This window comes from Carettochelys insculpta, chromosome 15, assembly GCF_033958435.1.
Source record: "Carettochelys insculpta isolate YL-2023 chromosome 15, ASM3395843v1, whole genome shotgun sequence".
Classification (NCBI taxonomy): domain Eukaryota; kingdom Metazoa; phylum Chordata; order Testudines; family Carettochelyidae; genus Carettochelys; species Carettochelys insculpta.
In genome coordinates, this window is record NC_134151.1 from 8,630,687 (window position 1) to 8,655,337 (window position 24,651).

General features: G+C 43.5%; 1 protein-coding gene across 2 annotated transcripts in view; it reads left to right on the forward strand.

Moving 5' to 3' along the window:
• LOC142021247 (rho GTPase-activating protein 7-like) overlaps positions 1-24,651 on the forward strand; it is a 144,767-nt gene that overhangs the window by 12,507 nt on the left and 107,609 nt on the right. The window contains exon 1 of one of the 2 annotated variants that reach the window (XM_075009834.1): positions 7,749-7,809. The exons of the other annotated variant lie outside the window; for it this stretch is intronic. Coding sequence (XP_074865935.1) covers positions 7,764-7,809 — 46 coding nt within the window. The 5' untranslated portion in view covers positions 7,749-7,763. Of the gene's footprint in view, positions 1-7,748; positions 7,810-24,651 lie in introns of those variants that run through there. 2 annotated transcript variants of the gene reach the window in all.

Below are 24,651 nucleotides of genomic sequence, written 5' to 3' on the forward strand. Positions count from 1 at the left end.
GGGCAGGGGTGGGGGATGGCTGAATTGGATGATGTTAACTACTGTCACATTGCTTTTATGGTGTGTAGACTGGGATAGGCCCTGTTTAAGTAAATACATACATTGAACTCTCCTCATTTCAGATTTTCTCCTTTAAATTACTGAAGCTTACATTGCTCATGTACTTCTCTAACTCCATCCTCTCCAGCTTCCCATCATGATTCATTGAAGTAGATGGAAAGTAGGCAGATCATCTGAAAGCTAATTCCTATCATAGTATGACCTCTTAATAGATTATCCTGAAGAAAAACCTTGAGGGAAAAGTCACTTCTCTCAGTTGATATAATTAAGGTGGTAACACTTCAGTTTTTAGTTAGGACCTAATCCTAAAACTCATTTTCCATATAAAACAATGTTTTGAGTTAAAAGATTTAACACGGCTGACCAAAATAGCAGAGACAGGGATGAGGCCAGTTTTCCCTGTAAGCTGAGTGCTTGCTTGACCACTCAAAAGATTGTGGTTCTGCCCAGCTGATTAGCAGAGGGCACACAGCCACACCCAGAGGGCAGCATGTTTCTATTGGTGGCGCACATCCACAATGGCCTTGGTGCACAAAACACTATTCCACCCATCAATGGAAAATTAGTGAGAACAGTGGCTAAGACTGTAGTGGGTTCGAAGCTGCAGTGAGTACATCTTAAGACCAGTATATCCTGAGAAGCTGCTACCTGGAAAATCAGCCGCAAGAGCAGAATTCTAAGGTCACCCCAGCAAAGACTGCTAGCAGCAGCCCCTGTCTGGCAACAATGGGTCACAGGCATCTGCCACTACAACTGCTCCTTGGGACAGCAGCTTTGTGATGTGCAGCCTCAACATCCATCGCTTTCCAGCACGGACATTGTCCTTCTGTTCTATCAATCTGAAGGAAGAGCAGGTATACCAAGTCAGAGGGAGGTTGGATATAAGTGTGAAATTTGATCTTTCTCCTTATTATTTAAGAGTATATGGGCTGTTGGTAAATAAAGCTATATTCCTGTATCTTGAGTGGGACATCCCCCTACCCATCCTGCACCTGGCTGATCGCCAACATTAACACTTAATGAGAACCGTGTGTGATGTGTTAGCTATTCTATATACTGTCTTGTTGTTACTTTAATTAGTCTTTCAAAACTGCAATTCCATTGCACTTTCTTGTTCAATGAATTGTAACCAAATTTTTTACAATTAATTCTTTTGTTTTCCAAGAATTAGTGTTTGTATCTATCCTTGAGTGGAAGCCATTTCCTTTCAAGGATTAGCAAGACTAGCTTGCTCTGGGGAGTCTTCTGTGGGTTGTAGATAAGCCGCGAGCACCCTGGTAGCAGCCTGGCAATTCTATAAAGCTCACTGAAATTTTCTGTTTCCAGTTGTTCGAATATGTGTAAAGCACTGATGTCAATTTCAACATAGCAATGTGTGTGTTTAGATAAAGTACAAGTTGAACCTATAATCAAGAACGCTTTCATCTGGCAACATCCATAATCCAGCATGATTTTAGTTAGTTGGAAGACTGCCTATCATGGGTGTGGCCAAGTTTCCTGTGGTCCCATAAAGTTTGTTTACAGCCACCAGTCCTGGCTCTGTGTTATGTGCTGTTGTTTAGCTGTCATTTACCCCTAAATGTCTTCCAAGAGCCTAGTAAGCAGTGGAAGTGTTGTTAATGCTGCTACATAATATTGACCACCTATGGTCCAGTAAATTCTCTCATACCAGTCAGGTCCAGGGTGGTGGACAATAGAGGTTGTAAATGAAATGAACCTAAAGCCATGTGCTTTAAAAACTATTGAGCAAAATTGTTTTGTCCTTCATTTATTTCCGCCAGTTCATAATTTGTTTTTTGGGCCATGGTTGCACTAGAACACCTTGTCAACAGAACTCACTGTTGGGAGATTTTTTTCCAAATAAAACTTCTGTTGACAGAATGCAACCACACCAAAAGCCAATTGGGAGAGTATTCAGCTCTGACAAAGCAGCCACACTGCCTTGCTACTCTCTCAACAAAACAGGCACCCAGAAACACAGCAGAGAGGGCTCCTTGTTTTGGATGTCCTGTCTGTCTCGCGGCTAGGGGGCTGCTTCCACCTGCCCTGAACAGCTACGCCTCAGGTGCTGCTCGCTGACTGGCAGCAGTTTCCTGGAGCCCCCAGCCCAGCCTTTACCTGAGGCTGGTCTGGTCTTTGCCTCGGCGCTGCAGCAGCGGTGTGCCCTGGCCCAGCCAGCGGTCGCGGGTTGCCAGGCACTCCTGGGAGACATGGCTGCTGGGCGAACAGTCCAGCCTGGCCCCACCCCTGCAGCTCGCTCCCCGGGCGGCTAGGGGGCTGCTGCTACCTGCTCTGCACAGCTGTCCCCTTTTCCAGGTAAGCACAAGTGGGTGTAAATTTTGGGGCTCAGGAATGCATAAAATTTTTTCCCATTGAAATTAATGGTAATTACCTTTTCAACTTACAAGAATTTGCCCTAAGAGGAATTTTTCAGGAACAAATTACCCTGGTAAGGCAGGGCAAGACTGTAACTTTGACTTGGTGAGAACTATGTTATGGTTCATAGTGTTTCCTTTTACCCAGAGCATTAGAGATACTGGTAAACAGTCATAACTGACCCTAATCGTGCCTCAGGTATGCTTCTCATTATTGATATGTTCAACTAGTGCTGAAGCACAAAAACAGCCAGGGTTCCCCTGCATAATGTTATCACATATGTTCCGTATTTAAAACAATGTTGTGATAAATGTTTCCAAGGAGGCAATCGGGAACTTGTCAGTGCTAGTCATCCTGCTAAGAGTAATTGGTTTTAAAAAGGGTTAAAAATGTATGTGTCCCTCTGTCCCAGAAAAATAACATGCCTTTCCCTTGGAAGTGGCTTTTGCTCCCAGTGATTCAAAGAAACTTCTGTCCTGTGAACATTGTTATAAATGGTGGGTCAGACTTCCTCTTGTCCTAGTCATCTGGTTGTGATCTGTACAATGCACTCAGCGTTATAGATCGCAAGGACCCATTCCATATGTTGTGCTTTCTGTTGTGACTGTGGGGAAAAGAATCTTCAATCCTTTCTCCATTGTGGTGTTTGGGATAAAAATGAGTTATAATAAATACAGCTGTGGGGTGGGAGTTTGAACTGATAGTAATGATATTTGAAAAACTAACAGGATATGAAAAATTGCATTTATTTAGCACCCTCTGAGCACATCAATCTCTTCTGGCTCCTCTCCATGCAGTGTGAAGTTCAGCTCATGTTTGAAAGAGGAGAAACTCCTCCTACAAATGTTACAGTTTCGCATATTTGTTGCTATTTTGGTTTATAATATAAACTACAGTGAGTGCTTGCAAGGGGCTGAAAAGCCAAAGTCTTCGCCATAAATCACTTTGTTGCACCAGTTGAACCAACCTGTGGAATGAAAGGCTCAAGAGTAAAGACTTAACAGGATATTATTCGAGGTTTGCTCCTTCTCATATAAATCATGTGGCCCTGCTGAGCATAGTAAGGGTTCTGCTCAGATTCATCTTGGAGGAGCAAGAGGTGAAAGTTATGCCCCGTATTGCTTCATTTTCTATTAATTTTGATGTAAGTATAGGAAAAAGCATACCTATTCACCACAGTCAACAGCAGACCTTCTGTTGTTTTTATTGGGCTTTGACTTAAACTCAGCTTGCCCTGAGAAGCTGTTACATACTATGTCTTTAGTGGAATAACTACCCAGAAACATGACAATCCTTCCCTCCCTTCTCAACACACTCCAAAAAAATCCAAAGCCAAACCAAAACACTTGGCAGCATAGAAGTCTAAAATACACCTCAGCCCCATCTTGTTTCTCACCTCTATATTCCCCACATGCTAATGCAAATAGATGGCTTGGAAAGTCATTTTTGTCTTGGTGGGGTGTGGGTGAGCGGTCTGTGGTGTGGTGGTTTTTACCCCATGAGGGCTCAGTTTGATTTACAACAACATACAGGCGATGTTTTCATAATGTGGTTATCTGGTCCCCTTACCAAATGTGAGATCAGGAGGTGTTAATGACGTCCATATGGGTAATGGGCAAGAGTAAGTACTTTGTCTAAAATTTAATTTACAAGAGTAAAATAAATAAGAAAATTCTTTTCTAATGTTCTTAAAAAGAATCTAACGATCCTCGGATGGGAGGCTCACTAGGTGTCTCCTTCTTCCCTATGCTCGCTTTATCAGACCATCAGGGCTTCAACCCTGAGGAATGACTGTCTAGTTTTTAAATGAAGTTACAGTAGGTTAGATATGTAAATTTTGACAGGGCCTCCTTTCCTCTTGATGCATCTCGAGTTTAGGCCCTGGTGATCTGTGCTAGTGAACTTAAACTATCATTCTGAAGGACTGGCACAATTTGCCATGGCAGTGCAGAATAAGTGTACCACAGCAGCATGACAGTTGTGATACCCACTGCCTTAATAATGATGCCCAATAAAGGGCAATGGTGAATCCACCTGAGAGTGAGCAACAGATGAGCACAGACAAAACGTAGCATAGATGGTTATGGCCAGACAGATGAAGGAAGGGTAGCTTGGAAGCATACTTTTTACTCACAGGTGTGTCTTAAGCAGTAGGAGCAGACAAACTGTTAATCAGAAAATGTTCCATTACCCATCTGAATGGCTTTGGCTTGACTTGAATAAAAAGCTTCTTGGTCTGAACACTTCAGAATCTTGGAACAGTTCCAGTCTTACTATGAAGTGGATGCTGTGGCTTGCATTAAACTTTGGACTGGAGCTCAGACCCTTCCTTAAATTTTCACTCGGACACAACCCCTCTAACTCTGGTCTTCTGTCATGGGCTTAAATCAACTTGCAAGACATCTTTCAGAAAGTATTTTTTTTCATTTTGTACTTCAAGGTTTGGACCTGTCTCTGGTCCTTTTCAATGAAAGAGAGGTAGAATCTGAAAAGAGATAACAAGTAATATCCGGTCTCATTAAAGTAGTTTTCCAAGAAGTCTCAGATGCTCTTTGTTCAGGTAAAGTGCCAAAATAGGAGTCCTTCAGTTCTCTTGCCAGCTCTCTTCTGAGTTCAGACAAAAGTGTAAATTGGATAACCAAAATAGGTAACTATTAGGCAATGAGTATCTTTTGCCACTAGGTGGTGGTAAGTGGCATCTATTAGGGTGTGTTGTGGAGCCTGTGAGTGGTGAGCAGCAATGGCTGTAAAGATCTGAACTCTGATTTCCTCAGAATTTGAAGAGGTTGTCCTAGTGTTGCTGTGGTGGCTGGAACTAGATATTGATATCTACCCTATGGAACACTCATGAATAAACAGTAGTGCAATATTTCAGGGTGTGAAAAATGTGAATTGTTCAGTAAATCCTGCTCTGAGGGTTGACTCCTGTCCCCTGCTGTGCTGATGCACTAGGGGAGAAGGACAACTAATGAACAATCTTCTTCACCCGGGCATGCTGTAGTGCAAGCTGTTTGTGTAGCACCTAAGAAATGTACTTTGAAATACACACATCAGTCTTCATACGGCATCACCCAGGAGGCATACCCCTGTTTTAGGGGGCTTTCCAGCCCCTTACCTGGACTGTACTCATGCAGCAATCCATAATAACCTTTTAAAAGGACGTGCTTTGCCTCTGTCCTAATGAACAGTATAAGTGTTTGGCTGCACAGGCCATCCCTTGGTCCTTCATGAAGAATCATGTCCTGGCTAGCTGGCATCCCTGTGCAGAAGATGTTAGTCCCTTTTGATGAATTACAGAGATGGCCTTCTCCTTTAAAAATTTAAGTGAACAAAGAGCCGTGGTTTCTCCACTGGGGCATTGATCCTTCTCCAGAACATCTCCATATGTTTGAGTTTTTCCCACATTCATTCTGTATCAAGAACTGGGCCAATCTACTGAAAGCTAGTGTCCCCAGAGTCTTAATCCATTTTGACCTAGATTGTTCCAGCTCTGACCTACCTCAACGAGTCCTGATTTTTTTAAGTGATATTTTTTTGAGCACCCAAACATCTCTTACTGGCTTCATACAGAGATGATATAGTTAGAAGCCTGAAGCTGTCTTCCTGGATGTATTGTACTAGCCAATCCCATCCCAGCTTCATTCAGCTGGGCCAGTTTCTAAACATGCAGCTATGAGCAATTCCTCACTTTGGGCTGGATCATCCCATATTGGCTAGTTTTGCTGCTCTATGTGACCTTCAAGGAAAGACAATTGCTTACATGAGATGGTGGGCTATGAGACAGTAACTAGCATGGAAATAGTTTTAAAAGGCTGGTTGTGAAAGAGGAACTGTTTGGTATGTTCCAATCAGCATTAGATAGGGGACATTCACATGATTTCATTACATTGTTTCTGGCTGTGCAACAGCCAAAACAATCATTCAGTGGTGCTGGCTCTGTTTCCCAGCTGAAGAACAGGGCGGGTCTCAAGGATGTCTCTGACTTTGGCAGAGGAAAATGACAAAATGTACAGTACAGAGGAGTCTGGAGGAGGATTGCTTGGCAAGTACGGCAGCAGAGAGCAGTGATGTCCAAAGGGGTTGGGGGGGGGGGCGGCGCCAAGAGCAGAGATAGAGAGGTACATTTTCCTTTTAAATTAGGATGAAAATTTAGTAATTGTCACTCTGCCAGGTGGGGCCCTACTCAGTGAAGCAAAATGAGAACCCATCAAAATAAAATGTATTCACCTCCATCCCACCATGAGCGACTTTTCCAAGGCAACTCTTCCACCCTTCACATAAAGGAACCAGCATGCACCAGGCAGAATGCAGAGAGGGCTCCAGCAGCCTCACAGTATTCAGGGAGAGCACTTTCGTCTTCTGCAAAATAGTGGGATGTAGCAAAGAGACTTAAAAGGCAGCTAAAGAAGTTGACGGTACTCTAGCTCAGGGATGTCCAATACGTTTGACACAAGTGGCGAACAGGACACCGCAGTGTGGCAAATATGGGGCGGCCAAACCATGGTTTTCAAGTTTACATATGGCTCTTAGAGCCTTTAAATGTGGCTCCCACTGAGAGCCGCACGCAGGAGTGCTGTCCACCTGCTCCTTACCCACAACCCCCTGCTTGGTGGGAGAAGTGGTGTGGTGGCAGCAGCAGTGACTCCGGCAGCTCTGGTGAGTTACAAGCATTGACTTAAATGCCCTCCCCCATAGCCAAACTACCCAGCCCCTCCGCCCATTTTATTTAGGGTGGAGCGGGGGATGACAGACATCCTATTCATTCTGGTTCTGTCTCAGAATATCACATGTACTTATGAGATTACCAGTGCTCTTGCTGTTATAACTATAGCAATGAAATGATTTGCATTAGTGCTATTCTTTACCATTTGAAGGCTGATACCTCAAGAACAGTTCTTTCTTGTAAACAGTCTAAAAATAACCCCCGCCTTTTTTTCCCCCCTTGGGTATCTCTGGCTTCAGTGTTTTGAGAGTCCAGGAACAACGTAGGGGGTCAGGCTCTCTTCTGTGGGGGGAGGGGGGAGTGGGAATTGGCCCTTTTCCAGTAGCATTTGAAGAAGCTCAGAAATTCACAACATTATAACCTTTGATCTTACAAGAAACGGGGCCACTGCCTGCAAATTCTTTGTGTTCTCTTGAATACTAGAAAATGAGCACATTTTTTTTTTTTTTTGTCCAGTGTTCTCTGAAATCATTACAGTTCTGAATGTATGGACTACTCTGAGACAGCAGGATATGCCCTGTAAGTGATGCTGCAGCGTTGCCAACTCCTGTGTATTCATTGAGGCTTCATGCAAAATCTGAAGTTGTTCATTACTTAACTCCAAATGGTGCAATTATATGAGAATCTCCGCTTTCATTTAAAGGAAAACAGTAAGTTTCTAGCTCCCAGTGTTGCAGAGAAATGTTTGAAAACATAAGCCAAATGCACCAAAATGGTTCAGAAACCAAAAGGCAAAGAAAAAAGCTGAAACATACATTTTTCAGATCTCTGATCTTTAAGCCACCATAATGATGTGAGGCCTGACTCATGATACTGGAAGGTGTGGAGCTGGCAGTTGTGTATTCACAGTGCAAATGTTAGAGGAACATAATGGGTTTCCCTGGTAATACATCAAACCTTCAAGAACAAATGGATCATTGTTTAGTGATCTTATACCACCTTTGATAGTGGACATTGTAGTGACTGCCAACGTGGTTAGTTATCAAAACTAAAATTAACATGCAGGTCTTTGCATACTGTATTGATCTCAATCTTAGCCTGCTGGGTTTTAGTCCAGTTTGTCACTGGTCCATTGTGGGAGAAGTTGGGAGAAGTCATTTTACTCTGAACCAGTATATTCCTCTTTAAATGTGCTTACCTTGTGGGAGCAGTCCCACAAAGTATCTGTCATGCAGGAGTTAGAAAAAACTGCCCTTCTGGACTCTTTAACTGAAGAACGCTCAGGTTCAATGACCACAGCTTGTGGCTTGTGCCTTATTTTATGTGTAACTGGTAAGAGCAGACTAGGAGGAGCATAAACAGTTACTTTAATAAGAAAGTTGGCTGAAGCCCCTTTTGAGATCTATTAGCTCATGTTGCTCCAAGCCACAGCCCTTTCTGCATCCTGTAACTTCCTGTCATGGCAGAACACTGTAAAAACCCACTCTCTCATGGCACCAGCCCTTCCAGGGGGAGCACTGGAGGCTGGGGGGGATGAGACAGGAATGAGGGCCCTGCATTTCCCTTCTGACCTTGTTGGGAGAGATGGGGAGTTACACTACACTTGCCTTTCACAGCATTGCTGACTTCAAGAAATTGGTCGGGCCACCCAAAACCATGAGCTATTTAAGACTTTAACTCATCCCTCTTTGTGCGCACGCACGTGTGTGTGTGTGTGTGTGTGTGTGTGTGTGTGTCTCTTCACTTAGCCTCTCCTCCCCTCTGCGATAAAGACACTCCCATCCATTTCCTACTACTGCCTTGATGTTTCCCTGCGTCCTGCTTCCCCAGGACTTCTCTTCCTGGGTCCCAGCAGCAGCACTCCTTTGAGAAGTTGGAGGGGTGTGTGTGTATGTACCCTTCCTTCTCACTTAACATTTATCTAAAATATGAAATAGTTGTTTAAAATCTTGTTTGTTTTTGACCACATAAGATTATTAATTTCATTCTGTTTGGCCAATGAAAATAGTCACACTTTTTGTAGTCAGCTTTGTTTTGGTTTTCAAGCATTAGAACCATGCTACATTGTTATGTGCTGAAAACATATTAGAGGAATATTTAAGTTTAGACAAATGTATTTTTTTCTTGAATCTTGGTTGAAATTTTTGTGAACTTCTCTAATACCGTGAGCATTGGAAAAACCTTTCCTTACAGGTAAGTAGCAAGTAAATAACTTATAGACAGGACACTCCCAGGTACTGAGTTTATCATGAAAATGGAACAATTCCTTAAGGGAAGTTGGGTGTAGCATTGTAGTGTGATAAGGCTCCATAATTTGCATGAGCAGTTATGCTTGAGATCTTGACTGAAGTCAGTGGGAGTTTGGTCCGTGACGTCTGTAGGGTCAAGATTTTATCTGATAAGTCTATGTATTTGAGGGAATTATTTAAAAAAAAAAAAAAAAAAAAAAAAAAAAAAAGCAGGTATTAGCCCATCACCATTTTTTGTTATCCTTCAATATTATGTCAATGGTGCTGTTTTGTAATGCTTTTATAATACCAGCAGCAGAGAAAAGACTGTTTGACTGAGGCATGTCTGTTAGATCTTAAAGTCAATTGCAGATGCACAAATCCTGCTATGGTGATTGTGTAGCTTGAACAGAGTTATCTACCATCAACTTCCCTGGCTGTCCTCACTGAGGGACGTAGACAGGAGGAACTCCCCCAGCAGCCTCCCGTACTCTTCACAAGACTGAAGGGTACAGGGATTGACTGACAACCCCTGATTATTCTCTTTCATGCATCCCAACACCCCCACTAGGAATGTGAAATCAAACCCTGGAAAATCAACCCTGACAGGGTCGATCAGTCTTCCCGGTATCAAAGACATACCCCGAGATCTGTGTTCTAACCTTCATATGGCCATCAATTTAAAAGGTGAGGGCTTCTCTTCTCTAAAATTATCATGTCTTTTGTAGGCCCAAGTAGCCATCCCATTCTGGAGCACTTCTTCTTCAGGTGCATTCCTCTTTTCAGGAGACAGTTGCTTGCTTCCTTCAGCAAAGAGGAGCACATCTGTTCCAATTTAGTCTTTGCTCCCTGATCTGGGATGTGGAATTGTGCAGAATTGCACTTGTACACAAGCTTGTTTTGTGTCCCTGCCAAATAGATGAACATGGTCATTGTGCTCCAGAGTGTGAGTAATTTCTGCCTGGATAGTCTCATGAACATTCCACTAATTTATGCAAAGGGACAATGGTTTTCTTTTCATTACCTGTCTTGCAGCATAACTTTCAATAAATCAGTCAGTTACACGCATGCTCATGTCCCAGGGCCCCTTGATCATTTTTAATGGGGGGGAGAGGGTCATGCCTTTAACTTTATAACCTTTTAAGAACACTTAGTAAAACTGAGAGTGTGAGGGAAGGAGGAGGGGGTGGAACACTGATGGCTGTAGCATTCAATAATAAAATAATTTATTTTCATAGAGCAATCAGGGTCTGCAGTTTCCTCTGGGAAAGGAACTCAGCTGTGTTTCCATGGGCCAAAGCTTGGTAAAACATTCACAGTGATCTATATTTTGAAAGGGAAAAGCCCACCAGGGACTTGTAAGTGGATAATGCTTTTCTTACTGTGTGCTCTTGCCTGGGGCTTTGACTATCAGTAGTACTCGGGTCCTCTTTGGTACTGTTATTCCCATTCACTGCACTCAGATTGCCCCATAAAGCAAAGGTGTTTTGTTTTTTAAACAGTCACATCCTTCCCTTAGCTGCTAATGCCCTAAATCATCTGGAGCAGAGTGAACATGCACATGACTGTAAGGTCATCCAAGTGTAGTACCCAGCAGCGCTGAAAACTCATCAGGGGTGAGTGAAGTCTCTGCTCCACAGCCTCTGCTGAGAACCAGCTGGCCTTCAGCTCATGTGGTAGAGTGCAGGGCTTTAGACCCTATACTCACAGCTTCTATACCTGGGGCCGGCAACCCGGGTCTGTCAGCCTTACACAAGGGTGTTTTTGGAGCCCACACTTAAAGAATTCTGTGAATACCCAGAAAGCAATATTGAAAGGGATGTTGAAGTAGACAGAAATCCTCCAAAAAGCATGCAGGATTGGGATGGGGAAATCTTCCTGCTTTCTCGATAAGGACACTAGCCTGGGCCATGATTTTCTGGACCCTTGAAATGTAAAGAAAATTAAGTATTTATAAAGACCCTGTGGGACGGAGTTGTAATAGTCATGCTGGGGAATGAAGGAGCACTGCATTGGAGCCAAGGCCAAGGCTAGGAAGAATTCTGGCAATGCTGGATGGGAGGCCGTGATAGACAGATGGACAGATAAGGCAGCTGTAGGAGGTAAGAGTTCAGAGTCGGAGGTCAATCCAAGATTCCTGACCTTGGGAACAAAGGGAAGGTCTGAGTTAGACGCTATCATAGTGAGTTCAGGGGCAGAACTTTACCCCAGGAAAACTTCAATCTTCGGAAGTTATGCAACAAGTAAGAATTGACAGTGAGGGAGAGAGTCAAAGGGTTTAGACAGCAAAGCAATAAAGCTGCCTTGCTATAGTCAGAGCATTAGTCGACTTAGTACTAGCAACCTAAAATGGGAAGCACTGGCTAGCAGGGAACTCCACTGCCAAGTAGCTTGCCTTCCTCCCACTCATCTGAGAGCTCAACAGCTCAGCTAAGGAAGCAAGAGGGTCGATTGCTGTAGTGTAGCCTACATAAGCTCCTATGGGACCTATGTTACTGTTTAAGATTATATATTTAGACATGATTTTTTTTTCTCGTGACAATTAAATTGATCAGTAAAGCTGGATTCCAAAAGGAATTTTTCCTCCTTGGCATGTCAATCAGAGACAGAAAAGGGGAAGTTCTGTGAGTGGAGGTCCTCAGCCATTCTCATCTTCTGTTTGCCTTCTGCTGCTGTTTTTAAAATGCAATGATGAACTGTAAAAGAATGTGTAAAACTTTTTCTTGGTTTCTTTTTCAGTTCAGTGGGACACCAGCTAAGGTATAAATGCAAAGGAAACATTACTGTTAGCCAAATTTGCATCCATCAGTCATAAGAACTGTTACAGCATGCTTTTGACTCTCTCACTGCAACATCAGTCCAAATCCAGATTATCTTTAGTTATAGAACATAACATGAAACAAAAGTCATTTTATGATGCTGGGGGGTGGGGGCGAAGGGAGCAGAAAAATCTGTTCCTGTTTTTGACTGGAAAGACTTTAGGGTGAATATATGCCCTGAATCCATCTCACAGAATCATGTTCTTGCAAACATTTAACTTCCCTCTTAAAAGCAACTGTATTAAAACCTAAGTCTTTTTTTCTCCCCCTTAGGCAACCAAATGTGTGGGTTTGACACCTGTGCATTTAGAATGCTTTTAATAATTTTTTCTTCTTTCTTTTTCTTTCTAATTACAGTAAGTAATCTGTTGTGTCAAAGGAAAAGCAGGCAAACTAAACTCCACAAACAATTCTATTCCTCGAGATCATAGCATGACTGATGTAGGCTTTGTGACAAAACCTGTGCCAAAGTGCACAAAACACTTTTCTTGGAGCCCTTTCCTGGAAGATGGCCATGTGAGGCATGTATTTTCATTTCTCTTGATTGCAGAGAAAGAATGGACTGTGCTTTCAATGATCCCATTTAGAGTTGAGCCAGAGCTAACTCCCAGTTACAACAGTAACTCTAGGAAAAGCCCGGTAGCCAAGGGCACAATGTAGGTGAAGGTAACTGGGGACAGATATTTACCTCATACCAGATGTAGACAAAATGCCTTCTTCAAAAGAAGAAGCAGAAGTGTATGCAGACTGGAGTGAGATCTGAGTGTATCGCTCATTACTTGTTTGATTTGATAGCTAGAAATAGCTGAAAGTGTTAACTTTCCCTTCTATCTTGTTTAACTTCCTCACCAAGGCTCCATCTACACAGCAGTGTTGTTTTGAAATAATCTATTCCAGAATAGCTATTCTGAAATAGTTTATTCTGAAATAACATCGCTACGCACAAGAATGTATTTTGAAATAGCATGACTGGACACACAGGTTACATCTACACTGCTCCCCCCCTTTTGAAAGGGGCATGCAAAAATGGCAGATTGAAAATGAAAACACAGTGCTGATTTGCATATTCAGCACTTCATCTACATAATGGCAGCCACTCCCCATTCTGGGAGTCAACCTGTGGAACTCCTTGCCAGAGGAGGACGTGAAGGCTAGGACAATAAGAGTTCAAAGAGCTAGATAAATTTATAGAAGTTAGGTTCATAAAAGGCTATTAGCCAGAGTATAGGAATGGTGCCCTGGCCTCTGTTTGCCAGAGGCTGGAGATGGATGACAGAAGACGAGTCACTTGATCATTGTCTTTGGTCTGCCCCCTCTGGGGCACCTGGTACTGGCCAGTGTCAGCAGATGGGCTAGATGGACCTTTTAGTCTGACCCAGTAATGGCCCTTATGTTCTTAAGTGCTGTTTTCAAAAGCCAGAACAGATGCAGTTCGTTCAAAAGGAAGCCCCCCTTTTGAAGGAACTGAAACTACATGGCTGTCTTGGCTTTCGAAAACAGCACTTCTGGAATGGCAAGTGGCTGCTGTTATGCAAATGAAGCACTGAATATGCAAATCAATGGCTCATACATTTAGATATGCCATTTTTGCAGCCCCTTGTGAAAAGGGGCCAGTGTAGAAATAGGCATTGTGCCCATTTCAGATAATGCCATTGGATGCCATTTTGACTTATTTCAAAATAGTGCTCTTTTGTGTCTTAACAGCGCTTATTTCAAACCAGCTGTTTCAAAACAAGCATTTATTCCTCCTGCAATGAGACTTATGAAATTCAAAATAAGGCACCTGCTATTTCAAATTTGTTTATTTTGTAGAGGCTAGCAAGCTTATTTCAAAATAATGGCTGTTTTGAAATAACTTGGCTGTGTAGATGCAGCCTTTGTGGGGGATTGCCCAGGGCAGGGCTACCTTATAGTGAAAATTCTCAACTGTTGCATTCTGTTAGCATCTGGAAATCTGCACTGAGCAAGTAACTATGGTTATCCAAACAAGTGGAGGGTCAGCCCTGAAGTCCCACATTAACTAGTTTCTATTTCTTGCCAGTCTACCCTGTTGTAAATTTAACAATTCTCTTAAGGAAGCTCTCATTATGGTGCTTGTTCATTTGCAGAATGAACCTATAGGCTAAAACAGAGCTCTTGAGAGCACCTTGAACAGCGATTTTCTTTTAAACTAAGTGCCTTCTTCCCTAGATAGTTGTGTGGGAACCAGAGCATCCATGCAGCTTTTTTGTTGACAGATGCCGTTGACAGCTTTCGGCCTCTCCCCCACATGACACAACAGCTTTTAAGTGCCACGTTTTGTCAATTTACTGTCCACAGAACACATTTTTAGCATAGACGCCCTACAAGTTTTGTTGACGAGCAGTGTTTCATTGACAAAAATCTAATATAGAAATGTGGCTCTAGAGTAAAGGGTACGTGTGTGCATGTGCGAGACAGAAAGTGATGAGTGTCAGCTGGAAGTCTGATCTTAATCCCAGCTCCAAACTCTAAGATCTTTGAGAGAGCTGAATTCAAACTTCATGTCTCTGGCATCTTTGCTTTCTCCAAAACACTCAGGCAGGTAAGAGTCGTTTTTGTGCTCCCCCCACTCCTCAAATAAAATACTCAGTATATTGTCAATGTCAGACATGTGCCTGTTTTCCTTAGAGACTGAGGACTACAGGAAAGCTAACAGACTCAGCAGCAGATCTAGCCCTAAACAGGGTCTTTTCTTTGGAAAAATTGCCCAATTTTTGATCTCTTCCCCCCGCCCCCCAACTCTCAAAACATGTTGAAATTCTCCAGTGAGCATTCTGGGCGGAAACAATAGCACAGATGCAGTCTTCCAGGGCTCTTCCTCAGAGATAATGTTTCTAACCAGAGATCAAACACAGCAAAAGCTTCCTTAATCCTAGAGCAGTATGTGTGGTGAGCCTCCCCTCTGATGGTTTCTTCTCTTTCCCAAGCAGAAACTTTATGGTCTTAAATTGAGCACCTGTGAAATTGGAGGGTAAAAGGAGCTGCAGAGGAATGAACTTTTGGGGGAACTGGATTGTTTTGTGTGGTGCTGCATTGGACTGCCCATGCAGGAGATCATAGAATCATAGGACTGGGCATTTACACAGCCATCAGCTGTCCCTCCCCAGAGTGTACACTCTTCGGGTGTTAGAGTTGCAGATGCTTGCTTGGGTTGGTGCATGTGCAGATCTTGAAGACAGAGTGGTGCAAGTTGTGTGTGTCAGCCCCATCAAGGCAACCAGCTGAACAGCCCCTCTGACACTGGCTCTGGCTCCTGCAGCACTGTAAAAGGCAGAGATAAATACAGCAATTTTTCTGAAGGTTTTCCCGCCCCCCGCCCAGCCAGTCCTCAGCTGCAGGCTCTAGTTTTCCAAAACATGGAAACTACCATCTTCACTCCTTGTCCGGTAAAAAAGCAACAGTTTCCTTCCTTTTCCCCAAGGCATCATGGGATTTGCAGTTTCTACAGCCCAAAGGATCTTCCCAAGAGGCTCTTTTAGACAAAGGGGGTTTACAGTAAAAATTGTTTAAACATGGAAAATACCTTCAAGGCAGAATGCAGGTCAAGTGCAAAAGTACCAATCTGCAATGTTTTCATTCTTCACCTCTTCAAATGCTGGGTAGTGCCCATGGTAAAATTCCAACCAACAGACAAATATGTCCTTGGTTCCTTTAGTACTGAAAAAACTGCACCATACCTAGGCATTTACTTCCATGTCATAGTTTGTCAATATCTCCTACTGCTGTAGTTTGAATGCTTCCCAGACCTCTCCTTACCTTATCCCTTTAACTGATTTAAATGATAGCTCTTTTGGGCACAGGTCAGTCTCAATTTTTGCATCCATAACATCCACACATGTGACACAGTAGAAATCATACTGAATTGCAAACTAACTTTGCCGATACTGTTGCTGACCAGCTATTCACAGTCAGCATGGCTCCTCATAGGTAATGCAGAGAAAAAGAAGTGGCAAGGCAAAAGTACTGAAGACAGGAGGAGAATGACTTTTAAGAATCTAAAACTTTTGGGGAGGTTTCAATGAACTGCAGTTTTTCCATCTCTTTCATGAGGGACTCTCCACCCAGCCATGGGTGGGATCCTGACAGTGCTGGTTAAAGCCAAACAGGCAATGTTAAAACCCTAGTTTCCTTAAAGCTGGATTTACATTGGCTGGCTTTTTGGAGAGGCTCATACAGGACAGAAGTACGCGCCAATCCACTTTTCACATGGAAGGTAGGAAAATGTTTGTTCTATTCTTCCAGCCTTGTTTATACCTAAGGGGTGAAGATGGAAAAGAGAGGCTGTGATTAAGGATATTTGTCCAGACCTTGATGTAACCCTGTTACAGTCCGCACTTATCATACTGGAAGAGAAGATCAGAAGTTTAACAATGACAGAATATGTGGTGGGGGTGGGGGTGGAAAAGGTAATATATGGAGACAGTAAAATTTGATATGCCAGTTCCTGAGATGTTGCAACAAAATCTAATGTCTTATACATCTGTGTAATAGAACTTAAAGGCTTTTTCATTCAGTCGCAGTTACCTTCTCTCCAGTAGTCAGGCCTGTTCTCCAAGGCAAATGAATAAAGCATTTAATATAATTTATTAACATGCCTTTCTTTCACAGGATTTTCCTGCTGTAGTTGTAAAGCAAATCTGCAAAGGGTATGAAAGCTAAGAAATACTCAGCATTCATGCAAGCTACTTGAATGATTCTTTAGCAATTTCTTGTGGGGCTTCTTTGTTTTGTGTTTGTGTTTGTTTTTGTTAACTTCCCACAGCTGTATTAACAACAAAGTTCCGCGCACTTTCAGAGAAGTAGAACTCAGAGTGAAGAGTTACCTAGGTTTTTATTAAACAAACCTATAATGCTCCACAGAAAATATTGACACCAGGACATGCTGTCCTCCATGGGCAGAGGGGTGAGAGAGAACAGGAGGGAAGAAGAGTAAACAATTTCAAGGTGAAACAGAAGTGGGATTGTTTTAGGACAGTGGTTCTCAATCAGGAATAGGTGTACCATTGGTGGAGGAAAGAGGGCACACAGTGATCTTCCACAGGTACATTAACTCATCTAGCTACTTGCTTATATTTTTACAACCAGCTACATGAAGAGCACTAGCAAAATCAGTACAAACTAAAATTTCATAGAGACAATAATGTGTTTTATACTACTCTATGTACTACACCAGGGGGTCTCAGACTCCCAGCCTGTGGGCCATCCCCAGCTGGAGTAGATGTACAATCTGACCTCGGAGTACCAATGGCCGGGGAGTGGTCCATCCATTTCTATTGCCCAAGCTTTGCCCCTTCCTGTCATCACTCCATTATTTTCCTCCCATAGCACCCCAACTCCTGAGGGAGGTGGCCTCAGGGGTTACCACTGCTGACACTCCACACCAGCTCCCCATCCCTAGTAATCCCCAAGGTTACATCCTTTGGGGGCCTAGTGCTAGGAGACAGAGCAGGACAGTGGCGGGAAGGTACAGGGCTTAGCCAACTGGAGCAGACCAACCTCTTCCTGGCCCGCTGGTACTCCAAGACTGGATTGTGCAACTGAAGTTTAAGTACAACATTTATAGTCAAAATGTTGTATATTAGAACTATGGCTTAAAATGAGAGAGTAAGCACTCTTTTGGTAATTTTGTGACACTTCCATATTTTCTGATTTTTGGTAAGCGAATAGTTTAAGTGAAGAGAGATCCCCGAAAGAGGAATAGTAGCCTGGAAAGCTTGATAACCATTGATTTAAGACACCATCTCCTCATCAGACATGGAAGGGCTGAAGGAGTGCAGAGGGATCATCCTAATCAGCCACTGCCTCATTGGATGAAGACCTCCCTATGGACACACATTGTGAGGAAAATAATCGAGCTGGGTTGGAACAAGAAGATCCCCAAAGCAAGTGATGTTAATGTGAAGCTATAGTGTGGGAATGGCAGCATGTGTATTCCATCAGGGAGGGCTAAGTGACTCTTGGTAAAAAAATAAACAGTAGAAAGGACATCAGCCTGAACACTAATGCTAGAGTGGTGGAGAATGCAGTGATCTCAACATAGAAAAAAGAAATTAGAGGTGTGATCTGCAGCTGAGCTGCAGTTGGCATAACAGGAGAGGGTGGCAAAGGAGGTCCTACGTTTCTACATCCTTATCTGGAGCTGTGTAAAGCTGGGGTGGGAGCCTGGGGATGGGAAAAGAGTGAGGTAGAATCTGATGTGAATATTTTATCTTTAGTGTCTCACAATCTGCTTTTGTTCACTCTTTGGAGGTCTCTGGCAACATGACTTCTCATTCCATCATTTTGTCTTCTCTTGCTCTGTTGGGGCTCATGCTGGTGTTTGCGAGCTGCATCTTGCTGTGTTCTCACGACTTAAAGCTCTCTTGACTTTAGAGATTTTTTTTTTTAAGTGGAGAGAAGAGTGGGAAGGAGTTATGCACAGGGTGTTGCTATCTACATAAAATATCCAGTAGCATGTGCCCTCTGATTATCCAACATTACTCCAAATTGCTCTCCCCACAGTGAGAAGTTTTTTTTAAGAATTCATTTGCTATATCAGCCTGTTTGATATACTGAGATCCAGCAACTTCCCTCTCATTTGTTATTGCATTTTGAATGGGAGATTCATTTTCACTCTACTATGCTGGACTTTCTCAGGGTAGGTCTACACAGCAAAGTTATTTTGAAATAACTATCCTAGTTTCTACAGTGAGACTGCTTTTTCGAAACAAGCCATAATGGCTCTGTTTTCAAGTAGGCTCTGTGTTTAAATGATGTATTTTGGAATAGTTAAGTGCTATTTTGAAATGCATTTTTGTGTGTAGCAGTGTTATTTTGGAATAAGTTATTTGGGAATAGTTTATTTTTGAATAAAGTTGTTGTGTAGACATACCCTCAGACCTTTGCTGATGGTTGTAACAGTTGCTGTGTTCTACCGCAGAAGTGGTTGCATTGCTATGAAGCACCACACAAATCCTGTTGGGAAAGCAGAGGAAAATATTGTCTAGCTGTCATATATCCCAGCTCAGGAAACCCAGGCTCTGTTGCTGGCTTTGCCAAATTTTTCCTTCATTGCATTGGATAAGGTGTGTAACTTCTCTGTAATCAACAGGTGAAATTAACTGCTGAACTTGTCAGACCTGTGCAAGTTCAGCAGTTAATTTCACAATTACTTTTAAACCATTGTGTGCTCTTTGCCCAGAAGATGAAAAGCATTGAAAGTACTGTGTTCTTTAAGCCATATGCCAACTGTGGTCAATATCAATATAGTAATCTAGAATTTCCAAAGGAAACTAACATGTAATTCTTCTCAGCTGCAATATCCCAAGGTTATAACACCCAGCATAACCTGTGTCATCTAGCTTGATTGTGTGTTACTGGACTTTTGGCAAATGGAGATCAAAAGCCATAGCAGAGAATAAATGTGCATGTATCACCCTTCTCCCTACTGTCAACTAAACCTCTCCGCTTATGAATGCTCTTTGGCCAAGCACTGATTCAATTTATTTCCACAGTTTGACTCAGCTTGGCTGCATGCCATGGAGCATTATAGCTATGATGACGCGAATAGTTGGCAGCATTTGAGAGCCAGCACTAAGAATCCATGGTATAGGCAGGGTTTCTAGGAAATGGAAATTGTATAACTTTTTTTCCCTGTGAAGAACAACACATTTTTTAGTAAGTGAGTGAAGTGATAGTGTTATGATGCCAAATAGTCACGTTATAACAATTGCAAAATCTTCCCCCATAATGTAATAAAGTTCAAAGTTACAGAGATCTAATGCCTGGTTTAGTGCCAAAGGCATTTACCTTTGATTGTCTGGTGGGTGCTGTGGACTCTGAGATGCTTTGTTTGCTGGGGATAACCAACATCTGCTCAGTGCTGGTACACTGGGGAGTCACAAGCCCCCTTGCCCCAGCATCCTTGTGCATTATGAAGCCATCGTTTTGCTGTCTGTGCTTCTGGTGTTGGTGGGGGAGCTATTGGTACTGGCAGCTGCATGGAACAGCCTGGGAAAGCATGCCCTGAACAGACTGTTCCCCACACGCCATCACTGAAGGGGCTGTACCAGGGGACATGCGCTTCCACTTGCTGAAGGTTGTAGCCAGGATTTCTGGGGATCACTCAGAGTCCTGCCCAATGGTAATACCTTGCAGTCCTGGTTGAGATGAGGTTCTGCTTGTAGAAGCACTGATCTGGTATTATTCTGGGGTATTAGAGCATGTTAATACCAGGAAACACTTCTTTTAATGAATATTAGCTGCTTTTAATACTCCTTCTACCCAGTTCTCCAAATTCTACCAGGCATCTCCATCAGTGAGTCGGAGCCAGATGCTATTGGGTGACACTGATTTACATCTACAGAGGATGTGACTCCTACTGTTTGTTAGGCACAAATTCCCTACCTAGATGCTACCAGATGACCAAAATATATGTTGCAAGGGCAGGGGTGCGTGCCTCATGGACAGGATCATTCCAAAATGTTGTCCCTTCTCCGAGACAGAACTACAGTATTTTCAGGGCAAGCAGACCCCTCCACAGTCAGTATGGAAGGAACAGGACTTGGCAGTTGTAGGATACGTGTGGGAGTTAAACACTTTGTAATGAATACAATTGGAGGAATAAGGAACAATTTGCAAGACTGGAAGTGCTGACAGTTCTCATGGGTTTAATGAGTTCCCAGCTTCTGAAATCCTAACATTATATGAGAGTCTCTGCTTTCTTTTGTGTTTAAAAAGTGATTTTCTAAATTTCATGATTTCAGAGAAGTTGAAAAATGGGCCCGGAGTACATCCAAACAGCTCAGAAACCAGAAGGCAAATAAAATCAACTAAATGTGTATTTTAGAACCTCTCAGGAGGCTTTTATTTGGATTTCAACATTTGTATGGGATTTTTTTCATTTTAAAAAAAGGAAATTCCAAAACAAAGTTGTGTAAAATCAGTGTTTCAATTTAAAAATGTCAGTGTTTTTGACATGTATTTTTGGCTGGAAGGCTAGGTTTGTTTTACTGTACAGGTCTCTGAAATTGACAGAGATTCATGACCTGTCTGTTTTACTCAAATCTGGAAATATGTTTTAAGTGGAAAAATGTTTTGGAGGAAACATTGTGTCCAGTTAAATTCATTAACAATCCATCATGTACCAGGTGGGCAATGTTGTAGGACTGTAGAGAGGCCAGCCAGCATTACGTGCAGAGAGGTCAGTTTGGTGACAGCTTGGTCCCAATTTGCTTAACTGGACCCCTGGTCCATGCCAAACTAAGTCCCTTCTGAAATCCTTCCTTTTGGGGGAGAGGGATAGCTCAGTGGTTCATGCATTGGCCTGGTAAACCTAGGGTTGTGAGCTCCCTCTGCCTCGCCCTGCCCCAAGGGGGCCATTTATGGACCTGGAGCAAAGGGGCAAAAAAAAAAAAAGTCAGGAATGGTGATACAGGCTGTGCAGGGGGCTGCACTCTAGGACCTCTCAAGGTCCCTTCCAGTTCCATGACATAGGTATAATCTCTATCTTAAAAAATACTTTTCAGCTGCCTTCTTTTCTCCAGTTCCATTCATTATACTACAATAAACCCTCAGGTACACACTAGCAACTGCTGTTTTTCATCTTGTAGAACTGTTTCATTAGTTGATTTCCCTGTGTTTAGTTCTCTGGCATCATGGGACTCGGAACTTCTAGTCTGCTCTACCCGTTCCATTGTATATGCACATATTATTGACTTAATTGCTTTGAGAGTAGCCTGGCTGGTATAGCATAGGTCAGTGATGGTGGCTCATGAAATGGAGCAAGCTCTGAAACAGGAAACAAAAAATATTAGTGATGCCTTGTAAAAGAACTAGAACTGGACATGATAATATGTGAGAGGGAAAGAAGATAACTGACTCTTTGGCTGCTGTTCCCCAAAGCCAGCCTTGTGTGGCAGTAGAATGCATCAGCATTCTGTGATGTTTGTATTGCTATTGAAGCTGGTCAAACACTAGTAACAACTGGTCCATTCAATAAATCATTTGATGGGGGGAAGGAAAGCTGTGTCACATGCTGAATTGGGCTAATTGTATTCAACCCTTCCTGGTTGTAATGAAACATTAAAGTCAGAATACATGATCTAGCAGCAAGTACAAAAGGTGCAGTTTACTTAACATGTATGTTGTAAAAGGAATAATACTACGTTCCCTTGCCTCTTACTGTGGTGGGGTAAGTAAGAGCTAGGTACATATATTGCCTCTTTGGCTGTGGTATCTGAGCACCTGAGTTAGGAGTTCTTGACTCCTTTCCTGCTACCTTATTACAAACTTCCAGGACTTCCAAAGGTCTGACATAATCTTGAGGAAGTGTATAGGCCGATGTACAAACTAAAATGAAGATTGTTTCATTTGGCATCATGGACATCACAAGTTTCACTGGTATTCCACCAGTCAAAGTCTCAGAAAAACGAATGGGAATCAAATTTTTGTTAAACTGACTCACAGCTGGAGAAACAACAACATGATTTGATTTAATTTAAAATCTGTTTCATAAGGGTTGATTCATCCAGCCAGCTCCCTATCCACTGTGCATTAGGCCATAAGCCAGGAGAGCTGGAGATTAATGATTCACTTATTTCATTTTGTAATCAGAGAGCATTGCGAAAGCTCACCGAGAGAGGCAGCTCTGCATATTTGGTGAGAGGTAGAAAAGGAGACATGGCCAGAGGAACCCCAGGCTTGCTTTTCAAAGCTGTATATAGGTAACTGGGGAGAGGGAGTGGAAGCATGTGAACAGGAAAGGGCATGTAATGAGAGGGTAAATGGTAGATGTGTGGGTACATATTTGGGGCCAGATAGCTTTGTCCTAGTGTTAAGTCTTCAATTCACAAAGGGACTCTGGGCATATCTATGCAGAAACAAAAGACCTGCAGCCTGGGTCAGCTAATTTGGGCTCATGGGGCTAAAAATTGTTGGTAAATTGTGGGGCTCTGGCTGCAGCCCACAATCAGGACTGCATGAAGGGAATGGTCCCAGAGCTCCAATGTGAGCCCCAACATCACAGCAATTTTCTAGCCCCACAGTCCTAAGCCTCACTGGCTTAGTCAGCTGATCTGGGCCGCTGTGTGGGTCGTGTTTGTGTAGATGTATTTTTAGGTCAGGTGCGGTCGGGGCCATCCTGAGGGGGGTCTGGGGCAATGCCCCTTCCCCTGCCACCAGCCCCACCCCTCCCCTGCTGTGCCCCTACTCCAACCAGCCTGGCTGGGGGTTACCTAGGGCAGGGGATTGAATGGGTGGCAGCAGCAGCCATAAGATATCACCACCCTCTGACCTCCCTACCACTCCCTCACTCACCACGCAGCTCTCTGCTGCATCCTTCCAGCCTGCTGAGCCCCATTTCTGTGCAAGCTGCTGGGATGCCTCCAGCAGCCCATGGGGAAGCTGGGCTTCGTGGGCCAGGAAGCAGTGGCTGAGCATGGCGTGTTGAGTTCAGGGGGGTAGTGAAGGAGGCAGTGTGAAGGTGATCCCCGTTGGCTGCTGCCTCTGCCTGCCTGTATTGCCAGCTCTCTGCCCCAGGAAATCCCCCCCCAACTCCCATCCATAGGACAGGTGGGGCATCCATCCCAGGGCTCCCAAAACTGTGGGGCCGGGGCAGCCACCCCGCCCTGTCCTATGGACAGTACAGTCCTGGGTGCTTTAATGCTGAGCCAAACTCTTAGGAGCCTATCATATTACTGGGATTTGCAAAACCTAGAGTGCTTGAGAGAGGCACCACTGAACAGGATTTGCAGAAGCCAGGTCCTAGCTTGAGGCAGCCAACTGGATGACGCTAAGCCCCACCCCACACCTCTGAGATAAGCACCTAAGTTTGGACTACAAGGAGGCAGCAACTTCTAGCTGGGCTTCCCAGCCAGGGTGGCTCTCTGCAGCCCTGTGCAGGATTATTAAACTAGTATCTCATTGACCCCACAGTGTGGAGGGGACACAGCTCCTGCACAAAACCTGCTCAGAGGCCAGGTTGCTCCACAGCAGTCTGCTTGCTTGCCCACTCTCCCCCACTACAGTCACTCTGAACTACCACAGCTGGAGTTAGTTTTGTATGAACATGGGCAAATTTCAAAACCATTCAAAAATTCTAAACCTAAAAACTGGGCGGGGGGGACCTTTAACACCATACATAAAATACGTTATTCATCCCCCGAACTGGACCCGTTCCGCGTCCATCCCTAGATCACAAGTGTCGGCAGGATGGCTGTGGCAGGAGGAGCTGGGGCTCTCCCCAGAGGTGCTGGTGATGGAGGTGGGACTGGCATTCCCCTGTCGTGCTGGTAAGACGGGAGGGGGAGCTAGGGGAATTTTAACAAGGATCTCCCACTTCTCCCATGAGAGCTCTAACCAAAATGGGATATTCAGATGTGAGGCTCCCTCAGTCCCATGTGCTGAAGCTGTTTCACTGTAGCTGAAGAATTTTAAAGTCATTCGACCTGGGGGTCTGGATCCTGTGCATCCTGAGTTGTTCTCCGACCACCAGGCTACAACACCA